The 14000-nt window shown below is 39.4% G+C and overlaps 1 protein-coding gene across 2 annotated transcripts in view; it reads right to left on the bottom strand.

Annotated features, from left to right (window-relative positions):
• Positions 1-6452: 6452 nt before the first annotated feature.
• LOC122063319 (solute carrier family 35 member F2-like) overlaps positions 6453-14000 on the bottom strand; it is a 54366-nt gene continuing 46818 nt past the window's right edge. For both annotated transcript variants that reach the window (XM_042627036.1, XM_042627035.1), the window contains 4 exons: positions 9876-9944; positions 8063-8149; positions 7900-7961; positions 6453-7317 (listed from right to left, as the gene is read on the bottom strand). In XM_042627036.1, the coding sequence (XP_042482970.1) occupies positions 7086-7317; positions 7900-7961; positions 8063-8149; positions 9876-9944 (450 nt within the window). In that variant the 3' untranslated portion in view covers positions 6453-7085. The remainder of the gene's footprint in view (positions 7318-7899; positions 7962-8062; positions 8150-9875; positions 9945-14000) is intronic.

A 14000-nucleotide genomic window follows, 5' to 3' on the forward strand; every position in this document is an offset into this window, starting at 1 on the left:
AATGTGATACTCTACTTTTTAAACCCGGTCTAATTACACGGTTGACCCGGTTTAACCATACAGGACCCGAACCAGAGAGGGTTAAGGTGGGTTCCTTATGGACCATGATGGCAAGGGTAACTTTGAACACCAGTTGGCCGGACAAGTCCGAGTCAGTGCCAGAGGAGACGGGTGTACCCAAGCCGTGTACATGCACATATCATAAGGCCATGTACGGATAAAGCAGGTATGTAGCCGTATTCTAAAGCGCATACGTACAATATACCTTATGCCGAGAGTGAGATTCATATCGAGAGTCGAATCCCATCAAAATCCCACTTGTTGGCCAATTTTTGGCCCTCAGGTGGGCGCATCCGCCCACCTGAGTGACCCACCCATGTGTCACTAATGATTTTAAGAAAGTATAAATAGCAGGATTTGTGTTTTTTTTTCAATATCTCATTTATTACACTGAATAGTTGGTGAGAAGATTTAAGAGGAGAGAGAAAGAAGAGAGGAAAGAGAACGAAGAAGAAAGGGGAAGGAAGAGGAAGAAGAAATGGATTTTAGCGGCACCAAGGTTTGATTTTTCCATTCCGACATCAGAAGAATGATCTCCAACACGAGATCTACGTTTAGAGGTGAGCAAAGGCTAGGTTCCTTAAACTTTCACCATACCTAAGTAAAACCCTTAATTTGGGTAGTGGTTCTTGAGGTCTTGTAAATCTCCTTCGAGATGATGAATCTAAGGTTTAATAGATGGTTTATGTGTTGATTTTGAAGGATTTGAAGAAGTGTTTCCATGTTTGGAGGAGCATTGGTGATTTTGGGGTTTTTGAAAGAGTTCTTGGGCAAAGAAGGTAAGATGGCTTCCATTCCTTAAATCTAACCTAGATCTAGGTTAGAATCCTCTTATGAGACCTTGAATGTGTGGAAAATGGGTTTGGAAAAGCCCCATTTGATTCCCCAAAGGTTGGGGAAGGGTTCAGGGAAAATGGCATTTTTTCCGCCAAGACCGGTGGGCCAAGTGGCCCGCCTGAGAGGGTAGGCCCTCGGGGCCAACCAGAGGGCCCAACCGGTGGGTCGACCGAAGGGCCAACCTGCCCGTCGGTCTTAGCAGGGCCAACTAACGGGCCCTACTGGCGGGCCAACCTGCCAGCCGGTCTTAGTAGGCCCTCGGGTCTGCCCGCCGGTCATGACTGGTGGGTTAGGACCGATGGGTCGACCTACCCGCCGGTCATGACTGGTGGGTCAAGACAGGTGGGTTGTCCGACCCACCCAAGAGACTCCCAACGTGATTTCTACGTCCGAACGGACCCAAAATGGACATACGACCTTCTTTTAGGATTCTAAACATGATTTTGTCATCAAATCTTGTTAGTTTTGATCCTAAAGTGGTGAAATGCTAACCCCGTTCACTTATGATAGGTTCACCAAAACTTACGCTTCTCGCATCGGATCTCACCCGTACCGGGCGTGAGTCTTTGTACACTACAGGTAAGTGGGAAGAGGACATTTGACCTTGTTTCAAGGCTTGTTTGGCATTCATTTAATTGTATCTAGACTAGCCATGTCATCATGCAAATGTTGTGTAGCTTAGCCATCCTCATATTTTTATGCCATGCGTGTTGTATTTATTTTCTCATTGTCAAATGGTGATGTGCTTATTTGATGAATGTTGACATCATTATGCATAATACATTAATAGACTAGATGTCGTAGTCGGCTTAGAAACGAGTGCAATGGTGGCCCATGGAATGGGACGCGGAGGCACTATGCAATCGTACTATGTCATATAGGAGCATGCGGTGTAGGATTATCATCTTCCCGTGCTACGACCCTTCCCAACAAGGGTTGAGGTGTTGGGTTACCATTTGGGGGGAAGCAGTGATCGCGGTTGTCGGGTCACTGTGGCGGTTAAACCTACGCCCGGCTGGTCATTAGGACAGTCGGCAACCCTTGTGGTATATTCAAGAGGGCCAATCGTACTGCTTTTAAATTGCTGGAGTCAACACCTTTATTTTCTGTCATTTACTTTTATGTTGAGAGCCGATGGTCGGCATGCTTTACTTTTTCGAGTACTCACGGTGGGCCTTCTCCGACAGCCCTATGGGCGTATCGCAGGATGGAGTTCGCGACTCGTACCCGGAGTATACGCACACTGTGGTTGTAGTAGCACTAAACCAAAGACTTAGTAATGTTGTTAGGTGGATGTGATTAAAAATGAATTGCATAGCATATAGTGCATATGGTTGTGATTGTTGTGTGGACTGTTGCGTGGTCCTTCTTTTCTCTTACTGAGCTAGTGAGCTCATCCCACGTGTGCACCTCTTTTACATGATTTTGCAGGTCATCAACTTGAAGAGCACGGGTGCCCCACAGTTGAATTCCCTGAAGAGGATTGGTAGGTCCCCGAAGAATTAGAGCACGACACGGATTGCTCGTGCGAGGGCTGTGCTGCGGGACCGCAATTTTGATACCGAGCTGAGCTTACTCTTTGAATTTTTGGCGATCCCTTTTGTGTACTTGATATGTAAATTGTATTCTTTTTGTGTAAATATCATGCCTGCGGGCCCACATGTACTTAACTATGTATTACAATTTGGGTATCAAATATATTGGGGGAAATTACAGGTAAATTAAGTCTTCCGCTGAACTCTTGAATGATTTTCTTAGTTGTGTGTATGTTGTGGTTGGATACTGTATCAGATGATCCTGGCAGGTTTGGGTTAACCGGAGTTAACCCAGTCACCGGTCCGGTTCTGTGTGAATGGGGTGTGACAGTTATAGTTATAGTCTAAGTTTAAAACCCTCTTTTGTTGGGGAAGACCAACGACCTAGTGAATGAGTATTTGTATTCTATCTTTTGCATAGCAAAGCCAAATTTAAAACTAGATATTGGAACTAAAAAAGAACCGAATATAAAACCCGAATAGGAACGAAAACCGTATCAGAATCGGTCAGGTTCAATACGAGTATCGATTTTTAGAACAAGACGGGACCTAGTCCGGTTCTGGATTATACTAACACTCGTTGGAACCAAAACCAAAACCAAAACCAAAACCAAAACCAAAACCAGATTGAATACGTAGTTCCGAACCAATTGACATCCTTAAACACACACACACACATTGATGCATTCATATTATGATCCCCATCTCCCGCTTGTCATCAATCTGCATGTGGAAATACATTTGACTAGATTCTCGAACCATTCGAGATATGTTTACACTTATACATCTCCTTACATTATTACAGACATTGCCTACAATATACACATTAAACATGCACTTCGCAGCTTTCAGACCTAGCAACCTAGCCTAGGTGAATTTGCATTCAAGCAATAATGTCATATAAGTTAGTATCTAGAACTATTTAGTAGCAATATTTTCCTAGGAGTTGGTTTATTTTGAAAGAGACCAGTAATCGGCCAAGCGGGGTTGGGTGTTGTAGTTACAATGAGGTTTTTGTGAAGTATCGTGGCTATTTGCACCTTCGTCCTCTCCCCTTTTGCCATCCAATCCCTGTTCGGGAAGGAAAAGGAAGGGTGTCAAGAGCAATATGTCATTTGATCGTATCTTTCCTTTAATTGTTTTAAGTCACCCCCTCTAGGACCCGCAAAATGTTTAAAAGGGTTCCCCCTGCGAGATGGAAAGCGTTGACTTGCAATGGTAAGGCAATTGGTCCTCCTAGATATATGGGTCGGTGTCAAATTATGTTTTGGGAAGCTTTTACATGCCTAGTACCACCCAACAGGAGGCCGATCTCGTTTTATTTTACCTTTTTTTTTTTATTAACAGATATATTTGTATGTAGATCGAGTTCTAATCTAGGTATCTAGGCCAAAAACAGTAAAGCATACATTGATTATGAAGATAAAAATAAGGGTGAGTTGGTATAAGGATAATTTTGTTTGGAACTGTTTTCAATATATATATATATATATATATAATTGGGATTGGACCAAAGCATAATTTACGTGGCTGCCTATGTATCCTTATTAAGGATCAAATCAATGTAGTTCTATCAATATGGATAATGCATGTATATAGAACATCGGGGTGGGCCAAACTTAAACATAATGTTGTCAGGTTGCCTACATACCCTCACTGGGGATTAGGTCTAACATGGTTCCAAATAATGGATAGTATATAGATAGAAATCCCAATTTGGCAGCATAATGGGTTAAAAATGGATACTTGAGGAAAAATTAGTTATAGGAATTTTGCAATTACAATAGCATTAATATAATATCATATATTACTTATTGAAATTTGAGCATTATAGCGGCATATATGTAATATCTTATATATTTATAGAAATCCAAGCATTATACGTCATAAATATAATCTTATATTTGTATATAGAAATCTAACCATTATAATGGCATAAAGTATAATATTAAATGAAATGGGAAAGGAGAGAGATACTTACCTCTTTGGTCCTAAATAGGGGGTGCAGAGTAGTTTTACAGAATTCCCACGCTCTCTTTGAACTTCTAGTGAAATTCCAGCCCCAAGGGTGCTTTCATCTTTTCGCAAATGTTGTGTAGACGATCGGATTTGGCCTATCTAGTCGATTTAGTAAGTAGATACCAAATAATTCTGTCCATTGGGAAGTAGTGAAAAGGGTTATAAATTACATCAAAAGAACTAAACATTTAAAATTATGTTTTCAAGCGGAAAAGCTTGAGGTTATTAAATATTCCAATGCTAACTTCGGAGGTATAGAAATGACTGTAAGCCCTCCTCTGGTCATGTAATAATATTAGTTGTTTCTTAGGGTTGCAAAAAACAAGAGTGTGTTATAAGGCACACATAGGATTGCTTGTAGAATAGTAAGTACTCATGCAGTCTGGATTATAACGGTTTTAATGGAATTTGGGATGGATCTTGTAAATGATCCACTGAATTTTTTTTTGTGATAACCAAACAATAATAAGCCTGATACACAGCGAGGCAAACACCTCAAAGGAAAAACACATAGAAAATCCAAACCATTGTACATGAGATATAGAAGAAAAATGTTGAACTTTTTTTTATCCCTACCTTTGATGAGAAAAATGTGAAATTAAAATAACCTATATATCTAAGAAAGATATGGTAACCGATCCCCTTAAAAAGAGAGTTCATTCTGAAGTCTACGTTAAACATATAAATTATGTGACTTAGGGCAATCTAAGTTTGGAATTTGAACTAAATGTTTAGAATATTTTTGGGCCTTACAATAGTCCAAGTATAAAATAGAAACTGATTGCTCCTCATCATGGAAATTAAAAATTTTATAAACATTGTGCTTGAAATGGGAACATAATAGAAATATCATAACATAGATTCTTGGAAATTGAAACTTGAAATAAGAATGCAAATCCTGGAAATGGGAACTTAGAATGAGCATTTAGCCAACATGGCCAAGTGAGAGATGTTGATGGTGTGACCACGTTGATCTCATCTAATGGAATCTTGTTGCAATTACGTAATAAAAGGGATAAGAAGAAACTGGGGGAGGGAAATTCCTTATTAACTAGGTTGTCATTACTTTCCTTTCCATTGTTAACAATAAAAGCCTTTTTAAAGATAGACTTTGGAAAGAACTAGAATCAATCACTGTGAAGCCCTAGATTGCCCAACATCTGAATCTAGATAACACTACTATTTTTCTCTTGTGTTCTTAATCTGCAAACAGGATATTCATTGGCGGAGTAGATCTTCGTTCATCACACACACAGCAACTTCACTAGTCACTTGGCAAACAAAATAGATGGATGTTCTATTTTACACATCACTAGTCGAATTTCAACTAGAAGCAGGAAGTGCTTAGAAAGTATTTTTAAGGTTTCGCAAACAAACTAGGAAGTGATTAGAAAGTGTTTGTACTTTTTAAGGTTTCATAAAAGAAAAATTGCCATTTCATTGTAATAGATCTATTGCCATTCATGTAATTTTCTTACTCCAAACTCATTTTTAGGCACTTTCTGTTACGTGCATAAAAGGGGAGATGAGATAAAATAGAGGGAAAAAGAATAATAAATCATATAAGAGAAAATAAAGAGGGACGTAAAAGAAATAGGAGAAAAACTAAATGATTTAGCCTTACAACAAAGCCAATGGTGAAGCCTACCTTATCTCATTTGAGATAATTTTTGGATTTCAATATCTATCTTTGTTCCTTTACTTTTGCTAATAAATAGGCTAAAAAATAACCATAACACCATACTCCACCATACTGCACTCATCTCACGATTTTACACACAATATAACCACCACCCACTACATAATAGCTTACCAATAATTAAATAACTAAACAACTAAAGATTCCTAAATATCATACTACTCTACCCTACAACTCTTAGCCATCCATGGCTTGGATGTAATAATATGATTGTATAACTTTCTCTGTTTGTTTAGAGTTGAAATTTCCAACAGCTGTGGTGGGATATAGGGTTTTCTCTATTTGCCAATTGGCAAGTGGTCTGACATCAAAACAATTCAAATATCTTCAAAGGCATTGGTCTCCAAGCTTCGCATATATTATATACAAATATGAAGACAAAAGTGTCCCCCCCCCCCAAACTCTCTTCTCTCGAGGCATTCTGATTTCCATGCTCTCAGATTGTTTTGCATTACATCTTTTTCCCAAAATCAGTCAAAAACTTAAAAGCCTTCCGGAATCAACATGATTGATAATTGCCAAAAGCTTCCTTAAAATGATAACAGACCTTAAGTACCAACATACTTTTCCTTGAGAGCCCCTAAGGACATATTTTTTTTTTTTTGGGGTGCGGGTGGGGGTGGGGGTGGGGGGGAGAGGGTAAGGGACTATCTACCAACAGGGAAAAAATACGAAAAAAAAAGGGAAGGACGTAAATTGAGACAACCCTCAACGTAATTGACATGGTTATTGACCAAATCAATTTAACTGATTATGTTGATCTGCTTTGGTTTCAAAATGAAGCTATATGGCAGCTATGCATTATTCACACCAAGTATGGGCAACAGCATCCTTTACCAGCATGCTTGCACTGCTTCTCTGTCATCTTGCATTGGCAGTAAGCATGTCAGTAGAACCTTCTCAAATTTCCATAAACCGATTTCCCCCTCTTTCTATCAATATGTGTTTCCTTGTGCATCTTCTAAAATGTTCTTTTTTCCAATTGGCGCAATTAATCCCTGAAGAGTACTGGGACCAATGTCATATTTACCATCACCTGGTTTAGAGCTCCCAACTGTAGATCCTTGATCTGGAATCCCTATTGCAGCCTCCTCATCCATGGTATTGCTTTGTTCAGCAGTGTCCTCTGCAACTCGAACTTTGCTCTTGTCATCTTCCTTTGAACCCCTATTAATATGATAAAACCCAAGGTGAACAATACACTACACGTATATGTGAAAGAATCTGTAAATTCAACTATTAGACCATTTCCTTAGTGTATTAATGGCACTCATGTGTGTCTTGACAGAAGAGGACCATGAGATCCTTCATACCAGGAAGTGCATGAGTGACCACTAACACAGATTTGCATAAGAAATCTGCGATAAATCAATTATTAAATCCTTATCATTATTCCCCAGCAGCATACTCATGCATGTCCTGACAAGATGAATCATAGCATCATAACCATCTGGAAAATTTTAACTGCTTCAGATCTGTTACTTTCTTCTAGACAGCTGAAAAGATCGTCCGGTCCAGAAAAATATATGAATACTAAAGGTCACAGATATTTCATCAGGCCAACTTCGGTATCAGAGATACTCTTAAGGTCCAAAGACCCTTCATGTGCTACATATTTTCCCTATGCTCACTGGGAGACCATAAAAATTGATTACAAGATGGGTAGCCTCAAGTTCAGCCTCATGAAGAAATAAAGAGATCCATAATTAAAAGAACATAGAAGGCAAAAAATTTCTCAATGAAAGATACCATGAATAGATAATGAGTCCAACAGCAACGGCAGCAAAGGAAATGAAGTACATCCAGTCAACCTGAAGCAAATAATATTTCAAAGATAAGTCATTGCAATAGGTTTTTAAGCATTTGAAAAGGATACGATAAAGTGCTAAAACGACACAATCAGATGCCACACCTTTTCACCATATGCAAAGATGCGAATCAAGACAGCCCACATGTCTGAGCTAAGCAGAGAGAGGTTTAGCATGGTGGACCCATTATGCTGCACAGAGAAAAAGAGAACATCAGGAAATGGTTCTGTAGTCGGAACGTTAATACATAACTTAGCATGCAACTATATATAACTCTACCCCTGCACTATACTAGTAAGCATATCATGGGGTGATATGATTCAACCCAAGGCAAAAGAAAAGATTTCACCATAATGCATTTCCTTATTGATATTCTCTAAAATATTCATACATAAGAGAAGGCTGAATATTAGGTCAACTTAACGGACTTCAGCATATTCCCCTAATCATTCCATTTGTTTGGACTATCTAGTAGGTTTCTCAACTTTGAAACTAAAGTTCCCTCATTTTCATATTTAGGAAACTAGAAAATATCTGTCAAAAGAGGTCTGCTCATGCAGAAACTGAGGTTGGAGCCCAGTTTAATAAGGGAAACAAAACCATGCAACCAGATTTAAATCCAATGGACAGATTTCAAGTATTGCAGGTTTCCTTCTTGAAGAAGGAAACTGAAAACTCAGAGAGAGTCAGAATTCGATAGCATGGTTTTCAATGGTTCAGATCTGACTCTAATAACAATCTGATCCATTGAATATTCAGTACTAATAATCCATTACCGTAGCAGAAATCAGAACCAGGAATATCTTTCCAGAAATTGAGATTTTAAGAAATTGAATGCAATTAGAATTCTTCAAATCGATAGAGAAAATAAGGTTTTGCAGGCAAGACTGAGATTAGAATAAAATCCAGAAATCAGACTAGAGGAAATAGGTATTAATAGAACAAAAATGCCAAAGGTTACAAACGACTTCAAACTCACCCCTCCCAGCACCTTGCATAAGCGGGACCAGTACTGGATAATGGCCCTTTAATAGTATCTAATCAAAGCAAACGGAAACTAAGAGAAGGGAGAAACTAGAATGCGCAAGGTTTAGAAATTGAATTTATTGACCGGAAAATGATGGAAGACCTGAACAGAAATAAGGGGAAAGATAAATTGATCAGGAACACCCCACTCCTGCCGGGTTCACTACTGAATCCACAGCAGATATAATTCTTGTATCCCCAAGAGCCAAGACTCGTACCACAGATGCAACCCCGAATCCACAGACCCAAAACAACAGCAATGCTTTATTCATTCATGTCAATCAATGGAGGATGTAAGGCCTTCTTTATAATACTGAAAACCCAAATAAAACAGAAACAAAACAGAGACTCTAACCACCCAGCCAATCAGTGGGCTGTGTTAGGAGTACTAGACTGACTCAAATACTTTAACTAACAAAAAACAAACTTCAAACTGACTGTGAAACTCCTCCAGTTGATATCCTGTGTAGGAGGTATTCTTAACTGACGAGGGAACTTAATAAAATGATGATAACAACTTGAAAACAGGACTCTAATTATAGTAACCTATACCAGCCTGACTACTAACAGAAGTCGATAAGCTCGTAAAACAAACAAGGTACTCTAATTCCAAAGCCGGGAAAGACGTCTTTATTCCCTTTAGAGCCTACATTTCTGGTACGATTCTTTGGTTGCGAAATAAAAAATTTAAATAATAAGTTCTGGTGTTTTAGGAGAAAATTCAAACCGCAGGCCATTCTAGCCTGTTTTCTTTTTTTTCTTCTACTGACATGGCTCGGAATCTGCATCATCATTACATCTTGGGCTCATGGGACGAGTCATATTCAAAAGCATTCAGTTGTTGAAGTAATCACCTAGCATAAAACATTGGACAAGTGCAGCTGTGCATACCTTTAGCAAGATGGGCACAAATGAGTAAAAGAGAAACATTGCCAATGCAAAGCCAATAAAAGGAAGCACCTGTAACCAAAGATCATCAAATCAAATTCTAATTGGAAGCATCTTCCAAGTCCATCATGACATGGACAAGCATGGAAAGAATAGAGAACATAGTAGAACTTCAAATCAGACAATAAACTACAAAACTGAATTACACCAGAAGAAATCAATCAGATGGCATTGATTGGAGACAAAAAGATGCAGAGAACTTTAATGCCTGAATTGAATGTGCACTATGTCAGCACCTCGTCATTGATCTAAGAATTTGCATGTTGTACATTGTGAGATGGTCCACATAACTGATATGTTCAAACTAGATTAATATGACTTTGTAACCAGTTCGTTTGGTTGGTCTGGCTCTATAACGCCCCAACCCCACACTAAACCACAAGATTGTCCGCTTTGGGGCAAACCCCTCACAGCTTTAAAATGCATCATCCAAGGTATCAAAGTACACCGCGGAGCAATACTGTCCTCTTTGAGGCCTACCTTATCGGATAATTTCTTGACCCAAGGATCTCACCACCTCCTTTCTTGGCTTCACCCCTCAAGGTCGTGACCATGGAAGGGGTGCTTGAGGTCATCAACTAGCCTAGTCTCTTCCCCCTAATCGATGTGGGTCTAAATAGTCTTCCCCCTCAAAGCCTCTCCCATTTCTATGTCATGCCCAAGAAATAGCCCAAATCTAGTGAGCCCCAAAGGTTGGGAAAGAAACAGTAAAGGCGTTGAGAAGGCATCTCTTCAGTTTCTTGACCTTTGAGGTTATCAACTAGCCTAGTCTCTTCCTCCTAATCGATGTGGTTCTAAAGAGTCTACCCCCCCCCCCCAAAAAAAAAAAAGCCTCTCCCATTTCTATGTCATCCCAAGAAACAGCCCAAATGCAGTGAGCCCCAAAGGTTGGGAAAGAAACAATAGAGGAGTTGAGGAGGCATCTCTTTAGCCCCACATCGGCTAAGGGAAAATGCTAAGCTAGTTGATAACCTCTAGCACCCCTTCCATACTCACAATGGATTTTAAAGTTGTGAAGCCCATAGGCCAAAGCGGACAATATTGTGACTTGGTCTAGGGTCGGGACATTATAGCCTTATGTTTTCATTCTTTCTTTTTGGACGATCCTGTTTCTAATTATTTTTTTCAATAGGTTTAAACATTTATAAAATTGCAAGTTCTCTCTGCACCACTAAACTTCCTTTCTTCTTTTTCCTCTTTCCATGGCTCTTTAGTCTCAACAGATAAGGATTTTCTATTTATCTGATGCACTTCAGTTGTTATGCTCACAAAAAGGATAATCTTAATGGCCAATAATGTTTCAAAAGTTACCGTCGAGCATAGTTATTAAGGTGGTAAGGCGATAGAGGCATCTGAGGGTCTTTTAGAGCGCCTTAGCGATAAGATGGGCATAAAGCATCACCTTATTGACTAAAGCGTTCCTATGTAATTTTTTATTAAACCATTCTATTTTACTCAAATCCTAGTTGAATCCTATTACTCATATGCTAAATAAATATTAAAGGTTCATGCTTCATACCAATGCAAGATATTTATTAAGAAAACAAATCAATAAAGTGAATAAACTAAGTTCATCTTCATCAATCATCAACGGCAATCTCAACTTGGAAGGAAATAGAGGGAACGAAAGATTAGTAGAAATAATAAGCAGTAGGAAGAATGGGAATAGTAGAAGAAAAGAGGGAGGAAATATCACATGTGAGAAGAAAGATGAACAGAACTAGGCAGTAATAAACTAATATATAGATGCATATACGGCTATAAGCATATTGAAATATTGAATTAATTAATTAAAAACAGCAGATTGAAATATTGAATTAATTAATTAAAGAAGAACCACAGGAATGACAGAAGAAAATGAAGAAGAAAGAAGAAAAAAAACAGAACAGGTATCGTATGCAGAAGTTGCAGAACAGAAGAAGAATGAAGAACAAAATAAGAAAGAGAAAGAAGGGAGAAGAAAGAAGAAGGGAGAAAAAAAAAAGAGATAGGTATAGAGCTCACCGTAGTCTTCAACAGAGTGAAGAACATAAGAAAAAAAAATCAGGTACTTAGTATGAAGAACAGAAGAAGAATAAAGAAGAATGAAGGGGGAAATAAAAAAGACAAGTATAGAGTTAATCGTGATTCGTGAGTTAATCGTAGGTTGAAGAAGAGAAGAGTGAAGCATAGAATTTTAAAAAGAAAAAAGGGGTACTGTATGAAGAAGTGAAGAATAGAAGAAGAAGAAAAAAAAAAAAAAAAGGTACTGTATCAGAAGAAGAAAGAAGCAAGAGCGAAAAAAAAAAAAAAAAAAAAAAAAAAAAAACTCACCGTAACATGAATAAGAAATATGATGAGAAAAAAAAACCAAAAACGAACATGTAGGTGGTTGTAGATGGGAGAGCCAAGGAGACCCTAGATCGTGGTCCAGTGACTCCTCCATTGGAGAACAGGCAAGATGGGGTTGGCCAACGGCGCTCCTATGCGAAGGCCTTAGGGTAGTCGTCTTGGCCAGCCATGGACTCCCTCCTTGATCCGATTCAGGCTGGAAATATTCGCAGAGTGGTGATACCGCAAAGAGATTATGAGCCCAAGAGGCAGATTTTCTGATTTGCTCTGATCGGCAGGGTTAAATTTTGGCTGATTTCTTAGATGCGTTGAGAAAAGAAGCTAGAGAGAAGTGGAATTTAAGCCAAGAGGTGATTATGCACCCGTTGGGAAAGGGCTTCGTTATCTTTCAGTTTCAATGCGAGGGAGACAAGGCAACCGTATGGATGAGAAGCCCTTTTAGGGTTGAGGAACAGGTAATTAGATTCCAGCACAGGAAGCCGGATTTTAATATCCACGAGAAGCAGTCTTTTGCAAAGTTTGTCTGGATTCACTTTCCAGACCTACCGTTGGAATATTGGCATGAGAACGTCCTTCTGTGGATAGGAGGACGAGACAAGGTCTTCTTGGTTATTTTGCGAGGGTGCTTGTAGAGATTGATATTTTTGAGTCGGCAGTCAGAGTGGAGGAAGTCCAGGTTGAAAGGCTTGAACCTGGTACCAATCAAGTTTTCGGTTTCTGTCAGAAGGTGATCTATGAAGACAACGTGGAACATTATGGTTAACTGCAAGCGTGTCGGACATCTGGTCTCCAGTTGCAGGCAGCGAAAGCAAGACGAGGAAAAGCAAGGTGTGCTAGAAAAATCTGCGCAGGTTTCAGGGGCAATATAAGTAGAAGATGGAGTCAACTCATGAGATGTTAACTCGGAAGATGCATCTCAAATTAAGAATCATTTATCGCCACATCAGCTGATTGCTTTTGATCCAGTATCAGATTTAAATCAGCAAAATTCAAACTTACCTATCGTTGAGGGAGGAATTCAAATTTTATTGGAAACTTCCCTTAACAGTCCGTCTGGGATAGGTAAGGGCGTTGATCTCTCTATTTTTTCTCCACCAATTATAAAAGGTGAGGTGGAAGGATTGGGCGTGGAATTTGATGGGTCAGACCTATACCCGTGTGACGAATTGAAACAAGGTTTGGCTCCAGCTCCGCTAGGTTAGGCAGCTTGCTTGAGGATGGCAACTGTGGAAAGGGCTCCTCTCAATGAATCACGCTACCCTACACGAAGGTTGGGTAGGGGTAGGGGTAGGGGTAGGGGTAGGGGTGACGATAATGGAGGGGACCATGTTCATGCTGAGTTGGGAGTGGAACACATAGTTTCCTCAATGCCTGAGGTATGCAGCTCAGGTAGGGCGATCTCTATTATCCATTCGGAGTTTATGGCTATATACAGGGCGGTGGTGGCAAAGGAGAAGGAACCTAGAGGCTCGTTAGGTGGAGTTATGCAGAAGAAGAAAAAGGGAGGTCAGACTAAAAAGTCTGACAAATCTTACCCAGCAAAACTGTGATCCATGAAGGTCATGTACTGGAACATTTGGGGTGTCAGGAAGGCTGCTGGTGTAGGTGCCTTACGATTGATGTTGAAAGAACACTCTCCGGATGTGTTGTGCTTGGCGGAACCCATGATCCAAGTGTGTAAATATCCCTCTTTATTTTTTAGTAAATTGGTTATGACGTGGATTTTTTACATAACGA

Source organism: Macadamia integrifolia, unplaced genomic scaffold (genome assembly GCF_013358625.1).
Source record: "Macadamia integrifolia cultivar HAES 741 unplaced genomic scaffold, SCU_Mint_v3 scaffold1292, whole genome shotgun sequence".
In the NCBI taxonomy this organism is placed as follows: domain Eukaryota; kingdom Viridiplantae; phylum Streptophyta; class Magnoliopsida; order Proteales; family Proteaceae; genus Macadamia; species Macadamia integrifolia.